Source organism: Primulina tabacum, chromosome 5 (genome assembly GCF_025594145.1).
Source record: "Primulina tabacum isolate GXHZ01 chromosome 5, ASM2559414v2, whole genome shotgun sequence".
Taxonomy (NCBI): domain Eukaryota; kingdom Viridiplantae; phylum Streptophyta; class Magnoliopsida; order Lamiales; family Gesneriaceae; genus Primulina; species Primulina tabacum.
The window spans coordinates 10,918,164-10,945,573 of NC_134554.1; the positions used below are offsets into that span (position 1 = coordinate 10,918,164).

At 35.9% G+C, this 27,410-nt stretch overlaps 4 protein-coding genes across 8 annotated transcripts; 2 read left to right on the plus strand and 2 right to left on the minus strand.

The window, feature by feature from the left end:
- The first annotated feature begins 8 nt into the window (after positions 1–8).
- LOC142544116 (non-specific lipid-transfer protein 1-like) lies at positions 9–413 on the plus strand. Its single transcript, XM_075651192.1, has one exon. It carries the CDS (start codon positions 9–11, stop codon positions 411–413), a length of 405 nt encoding a protein of 134 aa, XP_075507307.1.
- A 1,923-nt stretch (positions 414–2,336) lies between these two features.
- On the minus strand, positions 2,337–9,949 carry LOC142546467 (B3 domain-containing transcription repressor VAL2-like). Of its 2 annotated transcripts, none has more exons than XM_075654194.1 (13): positions 9,732–9,949; positions 9,490–9,610; positions 7,199–7,280; positions 7,021–7,122; positions 5,937–6,508; positions 5,717–5,813; positions 5,305–5,479; positions 5,023–5,102; positions 4,490–4,867; positions 4,349–4,398; positions 3,765–3,878; positions 3,590–3,657; positions 2,337–3,253 (listed from the first exon to the last, which is right to left on the minus strand). In XM_075654194.1, exons 2-13 carry the CDS (start codon positions 9,600–9,602, stop codon positions 2,505–2,507), a joined length of 2,580 nt encoding a protein of 859 aa, XP_075510309.1. In that variant the 5' UTR covers positions 9,603–9,610; positions 9,732–9,949; the 3' UTR covers positions 2,337–2,504. The 2 variants fall into 2 exon arrangements, with proteins under 2 accessions (XP_075510309.1, XP_075510308.1); XM_075654193.1 differs by having other exon boundaries at positions 4,490–4,885; positions 9,732–9,947.
- Positions 9,950–12,690: 2,741 nt separating this feature from the next.
- Positions 12,691–17,904, plus strand: LOC142546468 (vacuolar-sorting receptor 1-like). 3 transcript variants are annotated; one of them, XM_075654196.1, is made up of 13 exons: positions 12,706–12,809; positions 12,907–13,451; positions 14,193–14,885; positions 15,733–15,821; positions 15,913–15,982; positions 16,070–16,153; positions 16,325–16,401; positions 16,475–16,556; positions 16,839–16,921; positions 17,096–17,162; positions 17,236–17,364; positions 17,432–17,541; positions 17,618–17,904. In XM_075654196.1, exons 2-13 carry the CDS (start codon positions 13,157–13,159, stop codon positions 17,693–17,695), a joined length of 1,857 nt encoding a protein of 618 aa, XP_075510311.1. In that variant the 5' UTR covers positions 12,706–12,809; positions 12,907–13,156; the 3' UTR covers positions 17,696–17,904. The 3 variants fall into 3 exon arrangements, with proteins under 3 accessions (XP_075510310.1, XP_075510312.1, XP_075510311.1); XM_075654195.1 differs by having other exon boundaries at positions 12,691–13,451; XM_075654197.1 differs by having other exon boundaries at positions 12,693–13,451; positions 17,435–17,541.
- A 2,408-nt stretch (positions 17,905–20,312) lies between these two features.
- LOC142546469 (putative serine/threonine-protein kinase PBL11) lies at positions 20,313–24,897 on the minus strand. Of its 2 annotated transcripts, none has more exons than XM_075654198.1 (6): positions 24,753–24,897; positions 24,583–24,651; positions 22,254–22,952; positions 21,518–21,775; positions 21,252–21,371; positions 20,313–21,067 (listed from the first exon to the last, which is right to left on the minus strand). In XM_075654198.1, exons 3-6 carry the CDS (start codon positions 22,905–22,907, stop codon positions 20,459–20,461), a joined length of 1,641 nt encoding a protein of 546 aa, XP_075510313.1. In that variant the 5' UTR covers positions 22,908–22,952; positions 24,583–24,651; positions 24,753–24,897; the 3' UTR covers positions 20,313–20,458. The 2 variants fall into 2 exon arrangements, with proteins under 2 accessions (XP_075510313.1, XP_075510314.1); XM_075654199.1 differs by having other exon boundaries at positions 23,554–24,651.
- Positions 24,898–27,410: the final 2,513 nt, after the last annotated feature.

Consider the following 27,410-nt stretch of genomic DNA (forward strand, 5'->3'; position numbering starts at 1 on the left):
TTATTTCAATGGCAGGGTTTACTAAGGCAGTGTGCATGCTAGTCTTGGCCACCGTAATGCTGGTGGCAGTGGCTCCCCGTGGAGAGGCGGCGATAGGATGTGGCACAGTTGTTTCGGACCTGACTCCATGCCTCCCTTATGTAACCAACCAAGGACCTCTAGGGGGCTGCTGCGGTGGGATTAAAACCCTCTACAGATCCGCCGGGACCACACCGGACCGCCAAAGCGTGTGCGGCTGCCTCAAATCCCTAGCAGGGTCCTACTCTATCAACCTCGACAAGGCCGCCGGGCTCCCTGGACTTTGTGGAGTCAACATTCCATACAAGATCAGCCCTTCCACTGATTGCTCCAAGTCTGTACTACCACCACATAATACCTATTTTGCTTTGGTTCTTGATGATGTCTACACGTAAATGAATATTAGGGTATTAATTACTTAATTTATGTTTGTGTTTGCAGGGTGCGTTGAAGTTGACCCGAAGGTTTGCGATTTCTGTGGCAAGCAAATGGATGGACCTATATATATAATATTTATGTTTTAACCTTAAATAATAAACAAAAGAGTCTTTATTCAAATTATCTTGCTGGCCGTGGCCCCTGCTTTAAACCAAGTCAGTGAAATCAATGGATGTTGATCTCTTTTATCTTTCAATATTATGATCAGATTTTTTTATAGTACTTGATCTAAGTTCTAAATCCAAATATATAACTTTGGTTGGTAAGAAATGTTGACTAGCTAGGATTCAGACGATATGAACAAGTTGATCAAACTTAATCCTAGGTATATTTTGTTCGGATTAACCAATTTGATCGATCATGATCCACATTAGACAAGGTAACTAATTATCTACATAGACCTTCAAATTTGAGATAAATTAACATTATAGCCTCTTGGACCATGGGAAAATCTGTTATCTTAAGGAAACTTTTTGAATAATACAGTTAAATTTTTTTTTTCCCGAACTTTTAGTTTAATTTTAATATTTGTCACCGTATATATATAACAACGTCGAAGATATATAGTCACGATTTAATGTATCAAGCTGTTGATTGTGTCGTGATGATTCGACAATATATAAGATGTGCATACAACCTAGTTATCTTATTTTAATGAAGTACTCTCTGTAATAAATATTATCAATAGATAAATGTAAACTTATTCATATAGCTAATTTGTATTATTTAACATATATGCATATATTTTTAAATAGATTTTTATAAAAATGACTTAGCATTTGAATATATGTGTATAAACATGCATATACAAATATAAATCAGTATACACGAAATATTATAATAAAAATATAATTACTAAGTATTTTTTTAAAAAAAATTAACCATTATACTAGGAAAATCCTGGTAAAAAAACAAGTGTCAAAACATGGAGAGAACGTCATACACAATATTTATCCATAAATTAACCTCTTAGTACGCAATGTGAGGTTTGTTTTTTTCCCCGAATTAAAGTGGAAAAATCAGGAACTGGTTATTGAAAAAGATTAGAGAGAAATAGGGAATAATTAAGGGAAAACATAGAACACATAAAAAAAAAAGGTTATAAATCCGAAAGAGTATCTAGAAAATCCTTAAGAAGTCCACAAGAAATTTTGTTATGCAGATATATGTATATACATTTTAAGTCAGCATTATTTAATTTGCCTCAAGATAGCAAGAACACTGTCACTATTTTTGGTGGTCGCTCAAGTGAATGGTGTTCAATCATTTCCAAAATAAATAAATAAATTTTGCAGTATTCATTCAGAAATTTCAAAAAATTTCTAACATAAAATTTTTAGATAATGCGATGTACACATTCTGTAAGGAAATAAATCACATGCATGTAGATTTTTTTCAAATGATTTTAGAATGATCAAATAATGCATATTTCTTAAGAAAAATTATATAATAATGATGCAATAATGTTAAATGAACTAGCTAGCTTTGCTTGTTGAGTACTGGTATGATCGATTCATTAAGGAATTCCAATGGAAGGAAAAGCATGAATAAATCATCTCCTTCTAACTAGGATGCCATAAACCTCTCCCGCATGAAGTAAACATTTCTCGTACTTAAAAAAAACTTCAACACACAATGACCTACTAATGTACAAGACGTACGTGGACTGGAGCATCCACTTGCATTCCTTGGTACACACACTCGAAAATTTCTTTCTCACGCTCCACTTTTAGTACTATTTACTAGCGTATTGATACGCACATTTATATTAAAAAAATTTGTCAAATAATTTGTGCGAAAAATCTAGAGTTTATATTAAAATTTTAAAAAAAATTACAATGATTTTTTTATATTATTGGTGATATGATCATTTAAAAATATAGATACAAATTATTAAAAAAAATTTATTGAGATAGGGTAGTTGACTACAAATTTACTAAAATAGGTGACACGATACTTGACAAAAAAATGTACGCCAAGAGAATATTTTACGTGAAACCATACCATTTACACACCATGAAGATGCTGGAAAATGACTACAACTTGAATCAAAGCAAGGGAATATCCGGATTAGTGGCTTTCTCTTCATTCAATGTCCTACCTTCCTCGTGCCCTTGAAGAGTAGTGGAAAGACCATGGTCTTCCTGTGCGGTCTCCCCAGGTGAAATTGCTTGTTGCTCTGAGTTCACTAACCTAGCAAGACCATTCTGTCTCAGGTATGTGTCCAAAGGCAAGCTTGCTTCGTGAAGCAAACTCATCATGCTGGTGCGGGATGGTGCTGCTGCATGTTCTTTGCCTGGACAGCAATTCAAGTCCAATCCTCCTCCATTCAGAACTTCTGCATATTCTTGAGATTGACCATCGCTCTGGCAACTGAAAAGTGGTTCACTTTTTGATCTTCCATTATCAAGTTGAGATATCACGTGACTAGGGATGCTATCAACCTCTACTTCGTCCTTATCAGCAGATGCAAACTGATTCCTCTGAGCAATTTCTGCTTCAAGCTCTGACTGGCGTTTTTTCTTGCGCATCATCAAGGTCTTGAAGCGTCGTTTGACTGTCAAGCAGACATTGCAAACGCATGTGGGCTTGTGTTTCCCTTTCCCGCTAGGAGGCTGTATGCACACAATGCACGAACACCCTGGACGATGCCTAGGGTGTTTTGTGGTAGTTGCTGCAACATAAGTTGGCTCGCTATCACCATCAACACCTGCAGCATTAGCTAGAGCTCCCAGGTCCTCGGATGCATCTGCCTGCGGTGATTTCAGGCTTGCTGCAAGTCTTTGTTTCTTGAACTCTACATGAGACAATAATTTTTCTGTTTGTAAGAAATTCTTTTAGTAAACAAAGTAAAATTAACAATATGCCTCGCACAGTTTTTCTAGCAGCACTTAGAATACAAGCATGTGTACATGCACACAACAAGCAACTTCAGTGATAGGCCAAAAGGCCAGAGAAACAAAAAGGGTGTTGTGCATTAACACATGTATCAATTAGATCAGTACTTGTGAACATTCCAAAAGCCATCACCCGTCCCTCCTTTCTTTTAAAATTCTTGGGCCAAAACAGGAAAGATAATATAGCATCTCAAAAGCAGCCTGTTTGTTTAAGATCGTGGACATAAATACAATACCCTTGTTCATTCTGAAAAGACTTTCAAGTTCCCTGAAGCCTAATTCATCTGGTGCAGCACATGAGCATCTGACCCAAAAAAAAGGAAGTCCCATCATAAATTTCTGATTATCGCAATCAGAAAAATTAAAGCCTTCTTAATTTCTGTTAAATAAAGATCAGAAAACCCCACCAACCTGGTCAGATCTTGTACATTGTCCTTACATGTCCATTTGGAAGAGAGGAGGAAATCAACAGACAGTTTTCTCCATTTAAAGCAGCTATCACACTGAGCCCACTGCTCGTGCTCCCTGGATAGATCATTCAAACCTTTAGATCCACAGAAAAACCGAGTGCAATTTCAAATATCAAAACGGTAAAACCACACCTGAAGCAGTAGTTCAGATTTCAGCATGCTTAACTACATTATTGCTAATTCAATATATGTTGGTTGTTACGCACTTACGGGGGCTCCAAAGATCAGAAGCCTTCAGTCCAACAAATAATACCTCATTCAATTTTTGTTCGTAACAAATTTCATGAGCAAATTACTCTTGATAATTTTTGTTCGATGGACCGAACTATGTCAAGTAGTTATTACAACACCTTCGTCCTTACATTGCTATTATTAATCTACGATTTATTGGGATCTGACTTATGCAAACTCTTGGGTTAATGAAACAAGGTCGTACCAAGTCTGCCGAAAAAGGATAAAAAAAAAGAAAGAAAGAAAAAAACACGTGCGCGCACACACATGCAAAGAATATCGAAAACATCTTACCCAGATACACGAACAATGAAAATACTCCTCTTCCCAAAAACAGGTGGTTCCTGATAGTTGGCATCAATATAATCAAACCTGAGATTCTCAACCATGAGGACTAATAACTTGAAATTTGGAAGGTGTAAAGAATATTCTTACTTCAAATTCTTCAAATTCGTGGTCCTCAACCGTGATCGTGCTAGGTGTCACGCTAGGTGGTGGACATAGCATATCCTGTACCTCTTCCCATGACAGTTTTAACTCCATAGCATCATGGCCATCAATTAGCAGCCTCTTACTCTTCAATCCAATATTTCTGTTTCTTTTGCGCTCAGGAAACAGCTGTGTCTGGGGCAACAGATTATCTCCCAACATGGATTCATTATTCTCAGTATTGTAGGCATGCATTGACAACATAGCCACTGAAGAGTTCTTGCTTCCTTTCAACGGACAAAGAAGGCTAGAATAGCCACTCATTATGTTTGGATTTTCAGCTGCAGTTAAAGGAGGATCACTTTGAAAAGGACCCCTATTCATCTGAGATATATATGAATCCTGCTAGGTTAGCATCACATATTTCAAAATATCAATTCCATGAAAATCACCATCTACCATATAAAATTAAAAGAAAGAACTTTTGAGATTATATTTTTAGTATTCCCGAAGATAAAGAAATATAGATAGCTAGCTACCTGCTGTGCTAGAATATTGTTCGATGCTTTACGGAACCCCATCAAAAGTTTTCCTTCTGGTTCGATCCGACTGAAAGTTACTGACAAGATATACCATAACAAGATGAGAAACTGTAAAGTAATTTTTCATTGTGACCATAGTTAACAAGAGAAATTAGATGTATTCACAAATTTCAGGACTGCAACATTGATCTCAACAAAATAAATCTACAATGGCACGTTCAACGATAAGATACATAACTTACATGTGTTTCAAAAGGAATTTTATATTTTTTAAAATACCTGTATCTCCAGCTTGTAATTGCATTGACTGGATGCAAGGAGTCACACCCTCTAAAACATACATTCTGCTATTATTATTTGGCCAAAATCGGAATTGGAATACCCATTCATTGCCCTTCACATCCTGGATTCTCAGAGGAAGCCCCTCTGGTTGAGATATTAGTGGAAAATATGCCTGAACAAAACATGAAAATTAATTGGTAACAGATAAAATAATAAAATATAATTATCCAAATACAATGATTCTTTGATCTCTCTTTTTTGTTTTATCAATTTTTCTTTTTTCATTTTCTTTTTTCCTTTGTGGGGTTCTGAGATGACAACTATATAATCATATTCACAAATGAATTAACTCTGATCATTGCCCTTTAACATAGTAATGTAACATTAAAACATTAAGTAACCAACTTACTTCAGCACAGGCTTTAGGCAGAACCAAACGGCCAATTCGACCAGCATCACTGGCACTTAAAACCTTTTCAAATAATGGAACAACAGTAGAATTTGAGCTTCAAAACGTGTAAAAAATTAAGGAAATGGACAGCTTAAGAAGATGTCTGTTGTTTGACTAAGCTTAATATAAGTGTTTTAAAGAATTGGTTTCCAGTAAAACTTTTTATCTCTAAGGATACTCTCCAGATATTTGCTGCAGCTCCAGATCTGTTATTCGAGGCCAGTAACGAGGAAGCAATTGATTTTTAACTCGTCCTTCCACCGGTGGTCTTGCCACACGTAATTGTGAAATACTACCGGAGCTTTTTTCTATTCCTGCTGCAAAAACGGAAGTTGGAAGGCTGGGTGAGAGATGGAAAGGCTTAGACACCTGCTTCAAGGGAGTAATCGAGGTACAAAACTCCCTTTCTTCAGCAATCAACCGAGGTAATGGATTTGAGTTCGATGAAGCAGACAAGCCAATACTCAAGTTTGTTTGAATCATACATTCTTGAAATGCTTCAAAATCCTTTGGCAGGTCAGCAGATGATATATTAAAACTTGATAATGTTTCATGCCTTATTTCTCCACGACGAGGAAAATATTCTTCCGGTTTCATAGCAGTTGTATCGACATTTTGGGATGGGGGCAAGTGCTCTAAGCAGAAGTTTTTGTCATCATCACCAGAATGTTTAGATGGTATCTTGTCCATGCATTGATTAATACCAGCAGTGGAAAGGGCACATACTTTAGTTTTTTCTTGACATGGTGTCTGCATAAAGGTTTGGAAGAATCAGAGATTACACAGATCTCTATAGAAGGAACTAAAAAGCTTCACATAGTTAAGCATTTGAAGTTTTATCATTGTTTGATACCTCATAATACAAACTAACCAAATACTTGACTTTGTAAAATGATAATCCATAAATTACTGTTATCCTAAAAAAACTACAAAAGTATGGGATTTATGAATATTTTTATTTCTTATGATATTTAAAAAGACCAACCATAATAAAAAATTTAAAGAAAATATATCCAAAGAGATAAAAAAAATGGCTCAGTATCAAGGACCTCCAAGCTGCTTAATATTCCGCCTATTGTAGAGAATATGGTTTTAGTTTAAGATTTTATTTTGAGAAAAAAAATATTGCCCTCACCGAATAAACACTCCAAAAACAAATATTGAATAAACAGAGAGTTGTCAGGTGCTCCAGAAAAATGTTAAAAGGATAAAGCATTGAATGTACAGTGTTCACATTTTAAGCATTCAGATAATAATCTTACATACGGAAGCTCGGAACTCTTGGTGCAGCCTATACAAGTTACACCACCGGTGTCAAGTGCTTCCAGCAAAGAACTAGAAGCAATGCATCCACAATGAAGACGCTGCCAACACAAAACAGTTCACTTCTATCAATAAAAAAATAAACAGGAGTGTCACCCAAGCAATCCACCAGCTCACCTTCCCACACACACTGCACTCTCGCCAACCAGTGTCCTCTGAGTGGAACATTTCACAGAAGATTAACTGTTTATAGGCATCCCTGTGGTCAACCCATGTAATAGTGCATAATGAGTTTATCAAGTTTTATAAATGTTACTGTAGAATTAAAAATGCAAATCTACCAGGTGGCATTCATTTAATATCACTTGTATTTATTCTGCAATTTTTTCCTTTCCACATAATTGTAGATAGTGGCACCATGGTTTTTGTGTGATTTGTCAAACTAAACAAGATGGTAACCCATCCCGGGAGGGTCGTGTCTTGAAATGTTTATCATCAACATTAACCCACGATCAGAATTCAGATGATGACTCAGATAAGAAATTATCGTGAGGAGTGCAGAAGTATATCAAAGGCCAAAGCTTGTATTCACTCCATAGCATCAGATAATGTTTTCAAAAGAATAATCTAAAGGAGGAATATTGTTTAGTCGCAACTTGTTTTACAACGAAACATTACTGAGAAGCTTAGTTGATTCACAATGGCTAGCCTATCATATGACGTATGATGAGTCTATATTCGAAGAGTTGGATGTAACTCAATCTTCTAAAGCCGGGATCGGGAATGGAGAAAGTATTGAGGTAAAAGGGAAAGGTGTGTTACCCATTAAGCATGATACTGGTGCAAAATTTATTTATGACCTTTAATTTGAGCCTTAAATAATCCTTAGTATTGGGCAATTGCTCGAGAAGGATTACTAGGTTGTTTCAAAGATAGAAGTTTGAAACGTAAGATGTAGATGGAAGTAATCTTTTTTGCATTAAACTTCAGAAAAGTTTTTTTCTCTGAATTGGCAACAAAGTAACTCTTGTTCATCGGCCAAATTGGAAGGTAAATCTGAGTTCTGTCACAAAAGGTTGGGTGTTAGTTGTGCAGAATTTATCCAACATCGAAGAAATGAGTGCATTTTTTAAATGTATCAGCAGAGCAAGCAGTCCAGCTTGCCATTTACAAAGGAAATACATGGAGATCAACAGAAAAATTGCAATTGGGTCATAAAGATGTTTTTGGCCAATGAAGGCACCTTTCATAATAGTAGCATGTTGTTTATTAAATCACTATAGAAAGAGTCTCAATCTGGATACTAGCCTTCAACCACTGGGTACAAAAGGGGTGCAAATAACTCCAAGTGGTTTGCAACAATGAGTAAGGATGAGTATGGTTGAAAATAACTCACATTAGGACACTATTTAATAGATTACATCATTAAAAAATATTGAAGTAAATATTGGAGTTTGCAGAAAAAGTAGCAAGGAGAAGTATTTAATATTTTAATTGCATGCAACTCTATGTAGATACTAAAAAATGGCAACACACAGTGTCGGATACTCCTTGAATGTGAACACAAACGGACATAGTTTGGATTCGACTGGTGAACATTCGAAAGTAAGATCAATATAAACATACGGACATTGTATCCAACACAATGGATAAACGGGTGGATATGACGGCTATTTTATAACTCCAAAGTCCGTGATATGGATGTTTCATAATATTTAAGGATATGGTAGGGGCCTTTTCGCAAGTGTCTAAAAATCAGATTTTTGTTAATTAAAATTTATTGAATACACATACACGCAAACACACATACACACACACACATATATATAGATGTATATAGTTGAAGTTATTAGCTAAGGCAAATCGAACTTATAATATGAGATAAATATTATGTCTCTAATTGTATGATTAATTTTTATTATTAAACCCAAATTATTTTTTCATAATCTTGATTGTCATCTTTGTTATTTTCTTGTTCATTTCAAATTTGAAAATTCAATCAATATTGTTAATTAGTAAGCTTTGTTTTCTCTTTGAAAACTGTATTTAATGAAGATCGATGTCAGACTTTTAGTGGTTTTAATTATTATCAAAACAAGGAGTGAAAATTATTTCCCATCATTTGCATTTGATCTACACTTCTTTTCTTTCCAGTTTCCGCGCCATTCTTCATTGCTGCATCATTGCACTTGTTCTTAGCCACAAATTATGATTTGTTGAAACCAACAGATAAGGAAAAAGTTTTCGGCTTATCAGTAAAGTGAACGTGATTCAGAAAATAGGAAAGATATCATTCATTTGGTTTATAAAAATAAGTTCTTGAGCAACCCAAAACATCCAAAAGTTCAATAAATGAAATTTGCTCCCAATCAATTGCTAAAAATTATGATTATGGTGGTGATATGCGTAAACTGAAAAAGTAGTTCAAATATTCATGAGAATAAAGAGAGGCCGAGTTACGTTCATACCCACAATTATCACAGAGTGTTGCCAATTCACCAGATCGCAAAGACCAGCCCTTTTTCCACACCAGTGAGTTTGACGAAGCACAGGCCCCATTCATGCACACCCTATCCTCCATTTTCCACACTTGAAAGAGGCAATAAAGAATCCAAGAATGAGTACGTTGCAAAATAAGCACACAAAAAATATATAAGACACACACGTATAGACCATAAATGAAAAGAAAAGAGGTGAAGGGGGAACTTACCAACTTAGAGCAGGGAAAAAGAAATCATTTTGCGCGACAAGTAGAGGAATGGGTTGAGCTTTTGGACGCCGGAGAGCAGCGGCAGCGGAGACTCGTTGGGTTAAGAAAAGGTTGATGGAGCAAAGAGAGGCTTTGTGAATTGTGGGGGATCAATGGGTTATACTCCATACAGTACATATGAATTAAATGTCAAATCCCTTCATATACTAAATTCTTGATTTTACCTCCTAATGTTAATGATTTTTTTTAGCCTAAAAAAAATATTATTAAATATAATTATTGATGAATGTGAGAGTGGAATGGTGGCGCCCACTGGCCACTACTCTTCTCAACTAAGATTCCAATGATGTCCCAGAATTGTGAAGTCCTGTTAGTGTTTGGTGCACGCTCGCTTTTATGTTCGGTTTTGAAGCAATCAATCATATCATTACGTTGCTTTCTTTGTTGGTTTTATTTCTTAATGTAATTGATCAATTGCAGCTGACGTTCCATACGCTTCACGATGACGTCATCGTTGGCAAACTTGTGGAAAGTTGGCTTAACAATAATAATCCCAGCCGGCCAGCAGGCAGTAGGTTCATGTACACTTGATGGGCGAAAATTTCATTGCCGGTTTCCTTTTAGGCACCACCCATCTTTTCAATGCCGCACCATAAACATAGCAAGCATCGAAAGACCGATCTTGTCCATTCAACTCACTAATCACTACATCATAATGATTAGCACAAGGCTTGTGCAGCTGCATCAAAACAAATTATGCCTTGTCAACATCTCTAGTACCAAGGTGAATGTCCGAGGAGATTGTCCAATCTTGACCATCTCAGTCAAAATCTTGAAAGCTATGTCCAACTTCTTTCCATTGTTCAAGGATTCAACCACCAGATCATACGCACAAGGATAAATAGTGTATGGGCCATTCCTCATTTCATCAAACAAATCAGACGCTTGTTTCACCAGCTCTCTCTCTTCCGGAGAACGTCTGCATACCCCCCTCAACAAGGTGTTCATCAACCTCTCATCGGCTCTAAAACCAATTTCAATCATTTCCCTATGGACCCCCCAAATCTGCTCTAATCTTTCCCCATTTAATCAATCCATGGAACAGTGTGCTATAGCTTATGTAGTCCGGCCTGCAGGTTTCTCTCCTTCATTCGCTCCAACAAGACAATAACACTTAAAGGCCTTCGTTCTTTGAAGAAGCCATTCAACGGTGTTAAAAGTAACCACATTGGCAGTCAAGTCCATTTGTAGAGCTTCATCCAGCAATTCCAATGCCTCATTTGACCTGCCCACTTTACACAAACCATTCATCACTGCAGTGTAGGGTATAAATATCCAGTCTGAAAGAAGATCTTTTGAAGTTCGTCAGCAAGTCATAAGCTTCTTCTACTTTCCCAACATAGCACAACCCTTTGAATAAGCAATTGTATGTATTTGTTGTTTAATACGGCTGATAAGAAATAGATCAGTATGTATACCTTAAATAATAAATATTTATGAAATTAGAGCTTAGTTCAACTGATTTTACACGAAATTATCTAAGTAATCGAAATTCCCCAACTCCCTAGATTTTCATCATATTATAAAAATAGCCTGTGAACTCCGAAAATTTTCTTTAATTTTTTAATAATGAAAGCTTTCACTTGATATGTTAAAAAAAATTATATTTTTTTCATGATGTTATTATCAATTTCCAGTTTGGAAAAAAATATATTCAAATGTGTGGACATGAAAAATTACATTTACTAATAAAATCATGCCCCAATTCATACTTAGGAAAATTTTAATAAATATTGAAAATCTAAATATTTTTTTAGCTGGAGTAATTATAAAGCAGTGAGTAGTCACCAGTTCATTTGTTCATTTCATTTGTTTGTTTCGAACAATGAACTCAATCCCAGGAATTCAACAGCTGGAGGTCGAGATCGAAAGATGTCGCAAAAAAATCATAGAACTGTGCGGACAAATCGATTCCATCAAATAATTTCTAGTTCGACACGACAATATTGTTGCCTTCAGCTACGATGGTTTGGAGTTTTCCTTCACCATCCCTGGATTCAATGGAATGTTGTACACTTCGTTTTCAGTAAGCAAAGAAGAACTTGCAACTTTTTAACCATGAGAAATGTATAATTACTGAGTTTGGTCCATTTTTTGCCACGCTTGACGATGCTGGAAAGGATGCTGCTCGAGAGGATGCTGCAATTGAGTAGGTACTTCTTATATCTAGTAGGTTCTTACGTATTTATATTCTACAAAATATAAGTGTATTATAGAATAATCTAAATCTTACATCAATTCTTCACATCTTGCTAGATTGTCCCAAAAAGTCAGAAGTTTCTAGACCCAAACTTTTCCATAACCTTCTAAGTCATTCCACAGTGAACTTAGAATGTTTAAATTTTGTTCACGATGTTCGAAGAACTTTTGCACGAACCTAAAGCCTTCAAATTTTTATGCCTTTTCAACTTCTATGGAATATTCTTTCGACTTCAAAGAAATGCTATAGCACTCAAGAAGATTATGTATGTCGCCAAGCCTCTACGACACATTTCCTTCCTAAAATCTTTGTGTATTGCACGTTGAAACTGTTGGGTCGTAACATTCTCTCCCACTTAATTTGACGTCTCCCTCGTTGCCTTGGAACACCGGGTCGCTGGAACACTGCAAGTCTTCACCTTCCAAGTCCAATGTAGTTCGGTAGTTGGGTTTCTAATTAAACAATTTCAATAATAATTATAATTATAATGTATTTAAATACATCTAGACTTAGAGATGTAAATATTTCCCAAATCAAATACATCCCAATTAATATTCCATATTTTGATTATTTTTTAAAAATAATTAATTAATCGATAAAGCATATCCTCCAGTTATTTTTTTTTTGTTTAAATAGAGAAGGTGATTTCAAACCAGGCTCCGTGTGTAGTTTAAGTATAATTAAGGGGTTATTTTTGTGTTTAACACGATTATTTAGCTTTTCCAGATTACGGGTCTCAAGTGGCTTCCGCTTCGAGGGGTATCGTCAGATTTTACGTAGTCAAGTCTCGTGAATAGCTTGTGAACAGAGTCTTGAGCGTAATCACACGTTATTCTTTTTATTTTGTTTTTCGTCGATATATATTTTTCAAATCGTCTTGGTCTTTTTTGTTTTTTTCTCTTTTGTTTGTGTAAGCTCAAATTTTGGAGTGGATTTGCGACAAACTACCATCGTTTTGGGTGTCCCGCGATATCTATGATTTGAATCTCGTTGATCAGTGTTAAGATTCTATTTTGCATTAAGAAATGTTTTGATTTGTGTTGTGTCAACGGAAAACAAGCGGAGTCTTCAAAAAGAAGTAAAAGGGTTGCTCGGATTCATATTTCTTGATCTGGGTCAACCGACCAATTTTGTTCCATGCTTTCCTGATTGAAGGGAAAATAAGATGAGGGAATTCTTTGGACTTTTGGTGTGTGTTTGGTTTGTTCTTCTTGGGTCTTGCCTGGGAAGATTTGTTGTGGAGAAGAACAACTTGAAGGTGACATCACCAGACTCATTGAAAGACGTGTACGAAAGTGCGATAGGGAATTTTGGGGTGCCTCAATATGGTGGGACATTGGTAGGTTCTGTGTTCTATCCAAAATCTAATCAGAAAGCATGCACGAGTTTTGAAGATGCGGGTATTTCATTGAAGAATAAGCCTGGCGGCATTCCTATCTTCCTTCTTGCTGACAGAGGAGGTAAAATTCATTTATTTCTTTTTCTTTTTTATGCAAAAGGTAAATTGAGTTTCATTTTCTAGCTTTTTTCACCTTATGTTATTATTTTCTTGTGATTGCTAGTTGTAGAGAGAAGAAATTCTACATGCGTTTCCTGTTAGTAAGCTCTAAAAGTTAATAATGATGCTCGTTAGATTATATGTTCTAACCATAGGTGACATCGGAAGAATATCATGGTTTTGTATTTTCCAAGCAAAAGATGGTTGGTGCACTTGTATTGTCTACTTGATTACATGCATTTTGTTATATTTGATATTTTTCGGCTACCAATTCTCTAATAATCTTCACGTTGAAGATAATTTAAGCACAACCAGGCCAGTTTGTTCCAGCATTCCTTGTTAAGAGTTCATCTCAATGACTTGATAAGGAGAAGTACAAATTCTCTGTGGAATCTCCCAAGGATAAAATTTAGAAGTTGGCTATTGATCCATTGTGCTTGTTATAAAGAGAATTTTAGGGCTGTAAGTCCTGAGTTTCTCTTAAGCTATTCCCCTTTATCTTATGCCATATGTTTGTATTTTTCTTACATATATGTGCTTAGGTTTTAATCATGTCTGTTCGTTTTTATAATACATTCTTATGCTATTAGGTGTTAATCTGGGTAGTTCTCTAGCTGTTATGATAAAATCTCGCTTACTAGCATTCTAAAATATTGTTACCTCACCTCCATTCGGTATATAATCTTTATTTATTTTCTGGCAGATTGTTATTTTACATTGAAAGCATGGAATGCTCAGAATGGTGGAGCTGCGGCTATTCTCGTTACAGATGACAGGGTTGAGCCTCTTATCACAATGGATACTCCTGAAAAAGAGGATGCTAAGGCAGATTATCTACAAAACATCAGTATCCCATCAGCGCTTATTAGCAAGGGTCTTGGGGACAAAATAAAAAATGAATTATCTAAAGGACAAATGGTCAGTATAAACCTTGATTGGAGGGAGGCTCTGCCACATCCTGACGAGCGTGTTGAATATGAGCTCTGGACGAATAGTAATGATGAGTGTGGTCCCAAGTGTGAAAGTCAGTTAGATTTTGTGAGAAACTTTAAAGGGGCTGCCGAGATTCTTGAACAGAAAGGCTACACACAGTTTACTCCTCATTATATCACTTGGTATTGTCCTGAGGCATTTATTTTGAGCAAACAGTGCAAGTCCCAGTGTATCAATCACGGTAGGTATTGTGCACCAGATCCTGAGCAAGATTTTAGCAAGGGATACGATGGTAAGGATGTCGTTGTGCAAAATCTACGTCAAGCCTGCTTCTTTAAGGTGGCAAATGAAAATGGAAAGCCATGGCAATGGTGGGACTACGTTACTGATTTTTCAATTCGATGTCCTATGAAAGAGAAGAAGTATACTAAAGAGTGTGCTGATCAAGTAATCAGATCACTTGGTAGGTCAATTTATTTTTGTGCAACTTATCTTTGGAAGAAATTTTAATGTTATATGTATTCAAAATGCACTAATAGACAACCGGGGCTATGTAAAGGTGACAGTTACTATATGGCACTTTTTGACAGTTACTATATAGCACATTTTATTTTTCACCCATATAGAATTGCTTTTTATTTTTTTCTGAGAATATTATGAACATGTTAATATCTTCTCCTGTGCGAGCTTATAATCTGCTGTTTATGTGTATTTTATTCATTATCATCCTGGAGGTCTTTAATGTAAGCAGCCTATTGTTTATAATTGTTGTATGTTGTATAATCATCTTAATGTCAATGGCCTGAAGTCTTTGGCATATTCGTGACTCTTGATCATGAATTAATCATCATCACGACACAGGAAACCCCTTCTGTTTCTGATTGATGTGGTTTTTACTAGGATTACGGACTTGGCTAACATTCTGTCACTGTTTTTTATGTATTTGATGGGAGAGTTGGATGAATGACCTTATACAAATTTGAATTTAGAAAAATAACCACCGTTTGTTAAAATATCACTGCAAAATGAGTTCCATGTGTTTTTTTTAAAGGTCGTTTTTTTAAATAAACATAACGGGAAGGTTAGAAATTTAAATGCCCCGTATTTGATTACCGACTTTGAGCTAGTGAAACTTTTTTTAGTGATGGAGGTTCTGCCTGTTCTTCATCGACTCTCAATTGTGGCCCCTGTCTTCTGAAAATTGCCTTGTAGTTTCATCTTTTACATACTTTAGTTAATGTCATAAATAAGTCTCCATGTTTTACAAACCCAGGCTACTACTTGCTCAATGACTAATGGTTTCTCCACAGGAGTTGATGTTAAAAAGATTGATGAATGTATTGGAGATACTGAAGCAGATGTTGATAACCTAATACTAAAAGCAGAACAGGAAGCACAGGTTTAATTTCTTAAAACCCTTGATATATTTTATAGCATTTTGGTGAGAGTTTAAATTTGAGCTATTAACCGATGATGCATTTCATTCTCAGATAGGGAAGGGTTTACGAGGAGATGTTACTATCTTGCCAACTCTTGTTGTGAACAACAAACAATATAGAGGTGAGAACTTTTAAGTTAAAACCCCCTGCTTCCTGAGTCATACCAAAGAAAAATAGGAATTTTCATGTAACCAAGTTTGATCTTCAGGCAAGCTGGACAAAGGAGCGGTTTTAAAGGCCATTTGTTCGGGTTTTGAGGAAACTACAGAACCTGCCATTTGTTTAACTAAAGGTCATTGTTTCTACTCAATTTCCCAAATTTTTTCGGGAATATGTTCTGTATAAATCCTCTATCAGTTAAGTATGTAAGATTTTGAAACATTTACCCTAATTGTACCGCAAATATTCCCTTTCTTACTATCTACGTGCTAAAGTTGCAATTTAATGTGTTCTTTTGGGGCAGATATGGAAACAAACGAGTGCTTGGAGAAAAATGGTGGATGCTGGGAGGATAAGACTGCTAATATTACTGCATGCAGGGTAGTCACATTTTTTAGAAGTTTCATCTTTCGACTGTTAGTTGTTGTCTGATTGGCATAAAAATTTCTTACAGGATACGTTCCGGGGAAGGGTGTGTGAGTGTCCCATTGTGCAGGGAGTGAAGTTTGTTGGTGATGGTTATACTCACTGTGAAGGTAATTATTACTGCCCTTTACATCCTGTCCACTGCCCTTTAGGTCACTGTAACCATCTAATCTGTGCACTCTTTTTTTAGTTATCATTTTGAGCCTTTATTTTTACACAAATGTTTCTTTCACAGTCAGTTTTCAATATCAATTATACCCATTGATAATAGAGATGAAAAACTCTTCTATTTAATTTCATTTGTTATCATATATTAGAATTTATTTTTAGTTTTCCTGTGTTGCTTTTAACTTCTGTTATGCATTCATAGTATTTTTGTCTTGGTCTCACAGCTTCTGGACCATTGAGATGTGAAATAAATAATGGAGGGTGTTGGAAGGGAAGCAAAGGTGGGAGGACTTACTCCGCATGTGTGGTGAGTTGACTGACACCCAACAGTCAAATGGTTCTTTTCTTCTGCGTTTTATTTATTTATTTTGTTTTTTTTTTTGGGGGGGGGGGGGGAGGGGGGGGTGATTCTATCCTATTTTTCTAGTTCGTTTTAGGGCACAGTGTGGCAAAAAGTTAAATGTTTGATCACAATTTTCAGGATGACCATTCAAAAGGTTGCAAGTGCCCACCAGGATTCAGGGGTAATGGCGTTAATAATTGTGAAGGTAAAAAACATACTAACATGGAGGAACCGTCCGCAATTTTATTTCAGAGACTAAGTTGGGTTGTTTGGTTTAGACATTGATGAATGCCAGGAAAAGTTGGCGTGCCAATGTGCAGACTGCAAATGCACAAACACCTGGGGAAGTTATGAATGCAGTTGCCGTGGGAACTCGCTGTACATACTTGAGCTTGACACATGTATAAGTAAGTAGTTCATACATGCAACAAAAGTTGAAATGCTTGTGATGCTTAATGATCATAGTATTTTTAGCAGGTAAAGATGGTAGTAGCGAAGTTAGGTGGGGCTTTGTGTGGTTTGTGATGATGGTTTTGGTTGTGGCTGGAGTTGGAGGATATGCAGTGTACCATTACAGGATCCGGGTATGTGTATTGATTTACTACCTAAGTTTGGTACTTGTTTCTTACTTTCTGATTGAATGAAACATTATTTACGCAGAGATACATGGACTCAGAGATCCGGGCTATCATGGCGCAGTATATGCCATTGGATAATCAAGGGAATAATGATGTTTAGAAATTCATTACAATTTATTTATTTGTTTGTCAAAAGGTCTTGTCCAATATGTTGATGTAGCATTTTCTTACATATGGAAACTGAAACCATAGGTACTGGTCAAAAGAATATAACTGAAACTGTGATTCTTACTGGCTTCAACTCTATCTGTCTGGATGTTGTTCAGCAAAGGCATTGACTGTATTCAATACAACACCATCTATTTTACATTTGATTCTTAAGATTTAGAAACCGTATGCAGGCAGGAACATAAACCTTCTGTCCTTACCAAAACGGGATATCTGTCTGTATTTGCTAGCCGAGTAGTTTTTACAATACTGACATAATTATATTTACAAATATCATAGGGGTTATTTTTCACCAACGTCTACATCCATTTCCAATCAAGGAAAATTTTCTCGAAACCAACTGAGCTCTAGGACTCAGGGCTATAATTTGTGTTCAATTAGGAAAACTCGTGTATGCACCGGATAAAACTTCGATCTAATTTAGTAGTCTGCAAATCACGTCTGTCAAGTAAACCATACTGGACATGGAAACTTGTGTGATATAGTTGCCCGAGAAAATGTGGTTGAAAGAATCAAATTCATGACAATTTGTCAAATATTCACTTAGTCCATCAACCTGAGCATCCTGACTCGAATATTATTTTGTTTTTTGGTCTCTGCAGTTTTTAGCTACAGGGACGTCTTGGTCTTATTACCTTATTTCTATGTTTATTATATTATTTTTCGAAAGAGAAATAAATGGACAAAAACTACCTGCATGGCCATGCCACTACAATATTAACTAAACCACTGAAGTCTGTATAGTAACAGTAGTACTAAATAAATGCATATTGAATGAATCATTATTCTTCGACCCAACACGCGTTAGATGGTTTCAAAAAGTTGGCACCAACAGCCATTTGTGCAATAAATTAAAATTTGAAAATCAAATTTTAGCAATTGCAGCTCTTATTTTCGCTGTTTTTAAGTGATTGCTTGTCTTATGGGTTCTCCAGTGTGGGGGCAATATGCTGCTAACAAGTGCTTCCGAATTATGACTTTCTTGATTCTTGTGGACTGAACACGCATCATCATAAAAATATGTTAAGTTACATTATTGTCAAGAATCTGTAGGCTTCCAAATTGGTGGCAATGGAAAAAATGGAATCTGCGATTTCTAAGAGGTTTGGTGATGAACAAAGCACATTGCTAGACCAATACGAGAGGCTGTCCTTTGAATTGCAACTCAACCAAGCCATGCTGGGGCGGAGCCTGTCGAAGTCACGATGCCTAGCGCAGCCACAACACATGGGAAAGCATGCGAAACCAGTGAGACGTGGTTGGAGTTCGGGTTTTCAGGAGGCAATAAGAAAGTTGTTGAGACCAATATTTCATGGTAAACATGGAGCGAGAAAAGATGGTGCAGATCCAAGGACCCCAGGATTTGGTGATCAGTGGGCACGTACTCTTCAGGAGTAGCAAACTGCTAGCTGTACTAAACTTTCAGATTTTTTGCATACTAATGTTGGAGCTTCATATATGTAACAGAATCGGGATTTACATCTACTGCCCCTGCTTGCCAGTTTCTGAACATGTTGGATGTTGTGTTATTAGCTTGGCCTTTTAATTTTGAGAATAAAAAATTTGACTTGAATTCCAAGGCTGTGGTATACATCTATCTATCTGAACCTTCATCCTTGATAATTAGTCATGAACAACCTGCTTTCTCCTCCATTCTCTTAGTCGAATACCCGTTTCCCACTCATCAACAATCAACCCCTCTCGTAAAAAAAAAAAAAAAAAAACAATCAACCCCTTGTCTCTGACATCTATTCTTGCAAGTGTACCAGAGTCAATGATTTTCTTGATACTGCTTCTTCATAAATCCTTGAAGCTATCGAGATTTTCCCAAGAAGTGGAGGATTGCCAACAACCTTAACCAACTTTAATCGGATGCTTATGTCTTTCATTACGTTGGATAAGTTTGAAATGGCATTGAAACTGATGTCCGAGTTACTACCTTTGGGTTAGCTACAGATAATTGGACTTGTTCAATTCTGGTATGCCTTTACCGTAAGCTTAACGAACCGATGGAGGCCAAAATTTTCTGGAGCGCATGTTGGAAGATGGGTTGGAACCCACTATCGCTACTTTCACTACATTGAAAAATTCATTTTGTAAAATCGGAAGATTTCTAGATGCCTTGTAAGTGTTTGACGCTTTGGAATGGCTGGATGAAGCTCTACAAATGGACTTCCAACTGTGGTTACTTACAACACTTCGTTGAATGGCTCTTCTTCAAAGAAGGAATATTGGCTTGTTGAAGCGAATGTAGGAGAGAAATTGCAGGTCGGACTACAAAAGCCATAACACACAGTTCAATGAATTAAGTTAATTGCATCACAATTCGAATCTTATTTGATAATGGCGCACTGCGGACGACACCATTCCACTCGCACATTCATCAATGAATGATATAATAATACTACTAATTTCATTCATTAGTATTATTATGTTAATAATAATTATGATAATTTGAATCAAGAATATAGCATACAGGAATATATAGATAGGAACAAAATAGATACCGCCCAAAAAAAAGGTTTCAGCGGCAATTCAAAATGAAGAAATACCGAACACAAGAAAAGTAACTTCATTTACAAAACCATCGCAACTGTATGACATCCATGTACCATGTAACATCGGATTCTCTGAAGTTAATAAAAAATAAGAAAAAAATGGTCGCTATGGACATCCAGAAGCCTTCAACACTGGATCAACGTACACTTGACGCCGATGATCTCTGGTTGCTTTCTTGTCGATCAGTTTCTTCCATCGACAGCGTAGACGAACATATTTTTGGAGGTAGAGCCAAGGGCCGTGCAGACAGCCTAGTAAGAGAAGTAGATGCTGCAATTGTCGGGGGTGGAGAGATATTTGATGTTGGAGCTGGAGTAATAATACCATTCAGGCTAGGTGATCTTGACATGTATTTCCCACTTACTGCTCTTGGTTCTTGCAGAGGGAACCGAGAGGTATACTTCATGTCTTGGATGGTTTTGAGATGCTCCACAATTGTTCTCATGGTTGGCCTCTCTGACGGATCAACTTGGAGACATCGTTGAGCAACATCAGCCACTATCCGAGCAGCTTTGAGCGGGTAACGACCCTTAAGTTGCGGATCCATGATTAGAGACAATCTACAGTTATCTGCCAGGAAAGGTCGACTCCATTTGACTAAATTTCTCTCCTCCTTCGAATGCCTACTGTCAAGGTTTTTCTTGCCGGTGAGCAATTCAAGAAGCACAATTCCAAAACTCCAAACATTGCTCTTCGGGGTTAGCAACCCTCGTTCGAGTGTCTCCATTGAAAGATTTGCCATAGCCTGAACAAATATTGATTTCGGCAAGGTGACGATTTTGAGGGGCATAAGGAGATGAGTCAGAAAAACAGCCCCACCCACAACAGTGCATACTAAATTATATATCATACAGAAAGCACTAAATTATATATCATACAGAAAGAGGCATGAGAATTATGTTACAAAGCACATGCAAAAAAACACTTACGACTGAGCTACTGGATATGTCTGTTTCTGGAATATGGCCAAGGCAACCATATCCAGAAAGCTTTGCACTAAAATCTTTGTCAATCTGAACATGTACTGTTGAAAATTCATGGAACATTGCCTGTTCAGAAGCCAGATACAAGTTAATGAAAAATCTCAGTGCAAACCAAAACCAGTGCCAGCAACAAGAAACAATCAAATAATATACTGTACTCGAACTATACAGGCGTTTATTAAAATTTAAATGGTTTAGATAATCTTGATTACCTGAAAGGGCCCTTCCTCATGCAGAAAGGTAAGACCTTGTGCAGCAGAAAAAGCCACTTTCATTCTGCTGTTCCAGTCAATAGGTGGACCATCAGATCTTCCATATAGAATCCTATCCAAGCTTCCGTAGAATAACCTTTCATACACCAACATCCTGTGATCAGAGCCTTCGCGTGCATAAAAACCAACCAATTTACAGAGGAAAGGATGCTGCAACGATGCCAGGCTATTCACATCATTGACAAATTCCTTCCAACCCTGAAAAAGCAAAATCAAGTTAACTCAAAATTACCCAAGATGTTAGAAGTATCTTTAAACTGATATTGTGCAGAATCAGGTAGAACTAAAGTTAAAATGGGATAAGAGGTTAGTTAGAAACTTAGAATTCAATGAGTCATTACTTAGATGAAACAGAAAGACATGTCCTTGTATCAAAAAGAGAGAGACGCATGTCCTAAAAACCAGAAATGGCAAGCATGGACGCAAACAGTATATATAAACTTCAGTGTGGAAGAACTGTAATGAAGCGCCAAAAGTTCACCATTTATGCAACAGTAATTATCAGAATATATGAACTTTAGTAAGGAAGGACAACAGCCAATGAAGCACCATAAGTTCACCCACTTATGTAACACTAATTATATCCCATAATGAGATGATGACTTGTAAGAAAGATCAAATAGAGATGCTGAACCACCAATTCAAAATATCAGCACAGATATGAACGAAATTTAACCTGGTTGGAAGACTGAAGTCGAGTAACTGTGGCTTCAAACTTCCTTGAACCTGAAATATCATCCCCAAACGAAGCTCGATAAATGACAGAAGAGAGACCCTCAGACATGCATCTCTCCGGAGAGAAGTTGTGACAAGCTGATGCAATTTCATCATATGAGAAGTTAATAAGCAATCCTTTACCCGGTAGGGTTAGAGGAACTGTAGGAGGTAGGGGAAGTGGTCCAGATGTATCAAGTAGGCCACTGTTATTTATCATCTTAAAACTTGATGTAGTCTTCAGAACATTAGTGCCATTGGGTGATGGAAGAGGAAGTGGTTGAGGAGTGGGAGAATTATATTCTTTAATTGATCCAATGCGACTGGTGGGCTGCTCTTGTTCCTCACATTCAGCAGATGTTAGTGCTTCTTGTTCTGTAGCATCAAGACTTGAAGGGGCCGACAATGCCCGTGTTCTACTACTGCTAATAGCATTATTTGACGGGCTTGGTTTTACTCTATTTCTAAAGCTGGGTGGTGCAGACTGCAAAGATCGTGTCTCAGTTTGGGGTTCAGGTAACATAGTTGGTGAATGCTCCTGAGGCTTCACACGTTTGATATAGATAGTCTGCTCAGATTTTTTTTTCTTACTCTTAAGTACAGTAAAACATCCCATATTGAACGTGAAAAGATCCAGATTTGAACCAGGTACGATCAGTTCCTGCAAACAACAATAAAGACAAATTATTATACAACAAAACTGTAACACGACGGATTCAGTATCATAATCCTTGCATAACTAAAAAAATCTTAGGGAAACCAAAACCATTTTGAACTAGAAAATGGTGGGGTGGGGGTGCTCCCCCAGCTGAGTCCCAACTTTTATACCATATTGCCTCAGGGTCAAAAACTACTGATTTCCCAGGTACAAGTCCACTCAATTGTCACATATCATTAAAGCCTAAATTAGGGAAATCTAACAGCTGATGCTATTTTCCTCCTCCTCTAATGGTATCCAAGTAAATGCCTAAAAAAACAGGACAACACATCGACAGGGTAGAAATATCATACACAATAAACATAGCCAGGATTTATAATTAAAAAAAATTCCATGTTGAAGTTCCGCCTTTAGTTTGACGAAATCCAATCACATAACATACAGTTGTCGAAGCATAAATAAACAAAGTCGGATCCAATAATTCCTCATGTTTAAACAAAAAGAGATGAATCACTACTGATTTAACCAAAATATGTCTCCTAATAGCTTTTTCAACATTTTATTGCAGACTCCCAATTCATTCAACATAGGCAAGATCACATACCTGATGGCGCAATCAAGCTCAACCTTCAATGTTTCAAGGTTAGATTTGATATTTGCAGGTTTTCACATATCAATACCAAATAGTGGCGAAAAAATTCAATCTTGATATCAATGAATAAAATTTTGGTGAGAAATGAGAACTCTAGGGGAGAGTCAAATTAACAAAAAAAGAAGAAAGGCAATGGGAGATTTTTTTTTGAGAGATAAATACTTACTATTAATTTTATTTTATTAAAATAATAGTATAAACACTAATCAAAAAATAGATAAATAGACAACACATATAAATAATAAATAAAAGAATATATGTAAATATAAGCAGATAAGCAATTGTCAAACGTAAACCCAAGGGGTGTGTAATAATTAATTACTAGCGCACGAAGCACACACGTTGCATGAGTGGAATATAATGTGCGGATATAATGTATGCATATGTAATAAATTTTTAGTTTTATATTGCTTGGATTATGTTAAGATCCCCATGGACGTATCGTGCACTAATGTCAGAATATTTTCCTAAATATTTGACATTATTTCTCCATAACATAGACTTTCAATAAAACCACAAATCAAATACACACAACACAACGCATATTATGTAGATATAAACTTTACCAAAATAAATACAAAGACATCACAGAGTTTCGTTTCTCTTGACATCCAGCATAAATGAAAGTGTTGTTTTGTGCTTTCAACACCTGAATCGTCACCTATACTTTAGAGCCTGCTCAATACCGATGCGTATTTCATGTGCACCACGGCGAAACAATTGACCCTCTATCTAAAAAACCTCTAATAAAAAAAGTCACGAAAATCCAATTAGTTTTGCACATAAACAATTCTTTCAATTTTCTGATCTATATCTTTCTCAACAGAAAACAAATTAAGATGACGGTGAAAATTTGGTGCCCGAAAAGGATGTGGTCGAAGGGTCCTTTAGAAGACTGAAAACTCAAGATTTCGTAACTATCGCAACTTTATTACGGGAACCCAACACGGATAAAAATAATTTGCAGAAATCTTGCCTCACCTCATAACAAAAGGACGTTGAACTGATGGTGACGGAGGTGCGGCGGCTGTCGTCGTTACTCCCAATTGTCTATTTTTTCATAGATTGGGGCAGAACAAAAAACACAACAAAATTCTAAGTTGGAGCCTAAAATGAAAGTAAGCTGAATATTGAAACAATCGCCGACATACCTATGTGTTCGAAGGCGGAGCGACGTGAATGGAGCGAATCAGAGGTGGTCAGATTACCATGGGTAGATGAGAGATTGCGGGGAAAAATGGAGTACCGGGGGTCAGCATTCGGCGGATTTGATTCGAACGAGTAAAATTGAATTACTCGAGATGTGTTTTATTTTTTATTTTTTTACAGATTGATCGGATCGGATCCGATCGGTAAACGAAATAACCCGACAATTGAAAATATTGTTAAAAAATTTCAAGTTTTAATTAAAAAATTTAATCAATTATTTGTTAAAATAAAATATTTTTACTTAACTTTCTATAGCCTAATTCTTTTAATTATAATTGCAGAGTATTATTTACATTCAAAAAATATTAATAACACTTCATTTATCAAATTATTATATTATTAGATTGTCGTAATAGTATCTTTCCTTATATAATGAAATCTCAATTTATCTTAAAAGAACCTCAATTAAAATAATTTTGTATGGCAATAACTAATATTTTACTTTTTATAAAAGTTTTTCACGATATTTTATCATATTTAAATTAAAAGAACAAAAAAATTTATTTTAATCTTAAAATATTTAAATTTGTCCCAAATTTAATATGAATATACAAAATATTGGACCATTTTTCGCACATAAATATATGAAATACGTGATTAAAAAATTGAGTAGGTCTCTTGTGAGACGGTCTCATAAATCTTTATCTGCTAGACGTATCAACCCTACTGATATTCACAATAAAAAGTAATGCCCTTAGCATAAAAAGTAATAATTTTTTATGGATGACTCAAATAAGGTATCTGTCTCACAAAATACGATCCGTGAGACCGTCTCACACAAGTTTTTGCCTAAAAAATTTTGATTTACCAAAAATTATTTAATTTTGTTATAAAATTCAAAATATCTTAAAACATAGGACTAAAATTAAGATTCTGTTGTGAAAAAGTAAAAATTTATGGTAAAAAGTAAAAGTCTCAGACTCTCAAAATTTACCAAACTACACACTTTATAATATTTTTCTCTCTACTCAATTGTGATTTTCTTCACAAATGAGAGATCTATTTATAGGAAATCTTTACAAATAATCCAAAAATAAAATACATCATTACCTACATCATCACACACTAATTTTCAATATTTACAACTCTTATTTTCAACATTCAAATATTCAATACACACATTTTAAATATATTTTTCAACACTCCCCCTTGTGATGATGATCATAATGATTGTCTTCATTACGTGTTTTTATACTGCCTCGTTAAAAATCTTACTAGGAAAAACCCATTGGGATAAAAACCATAGCAAGGGAAAAAGAGTGCGGTCACGTAAACCCCCCCTCATTTTGACACGAACAATTCTTCACAAATTTCGTAGATTGTGCATCCCAATATTATATATATGCTTTCTGAATATTGACGTAGGAAGCGCCTTTGTGAAGAGATCTGATGAATTTTCACTTGTTTGAATGTGACGAACATCAATACATTTATTCTTCTCAAGCTCCTTGGTGAATGCGAAGAACTTAGGAGGAATATGTTTAGTTCTGTCGCTTTTTATGTATCCTTCTTTCATTTGAGCAACACATGCAGCATTATCTTCATATAGTATCACAGGCTTCTCGTCGAATGATAATCCGCATGAGATTTGGATATGTTGGGTCAATGATTTTAACCACACACATTCACGACTTGCTTCATGTAGTGCAATAATCTCGGCATGATTTGATGAAGTTGTTACGAGCGTTTGTTTCTGTGAACGCCAAGAAATTGCAGTGCCTCCACGAGTAAAAACATATCCAGTTTGGGAACGTGCCTTGTGTGGATCAGATAAGTATCCAGCATCAGCATAACCAATTATACTTGGATTAGCATCTTTTGAATACAAAAGTCCCAAGTCTGTCGTTCCTCGTAGATAACGGAATATATGTTTAATTCCGTTCCAGTGTCTCTTTGTTGGATATGTGCTAAATCTTGCCAACAAATTTACGGCAAAAGATATATCAGGCCTTGTACAATTTGTAAGATACATAAGGGCACCGATAGCACTTAGATATGGTACTTCTGAACTAAGAATATCTTCATCATCTTCACATGGTCGGAATGGATCCTTTTTTATGTTTAATGATCTAACAACCATTGGAGTACTTAAAGGATTTGATTTATCCATACTAAAACGTTTAAGGATCTTTTCTGTATAATTTGTCTGGTGAACAAACATTTCACATTCTTTTTGTTCAATTTGTAAACCCAGACAATATTTGGTTTTTCCAAGATCCTTCATTTCAAATTCTTCCTTCAAGTATGACACAACTTCTTGAATTTCCTTATTCGTTCCAATGATGTTTAATCATCAACATATACAGCAATAATTACGCATCCGGATGTTGTTTTCTTAATGAAAACACAAGGGCATATTGAATTATTTACATATCCCTTTTTCATCAAGTGATCACTTGGTCGATTATACCACATTCGACCAGATTGCTTTAACCCATATAATGATCTTTGTAATTTCAAAGAATAACATTCTCTGGGTTTTGAACTTTGTGCTTCAGGCATCTTAAATCCTTCAGGGATTTTCATATATATATTACTATCAAGTGATCCATATAAGTAAGCTGTAACAACATCCATAAGACGCATTTCTAAATTTTCAG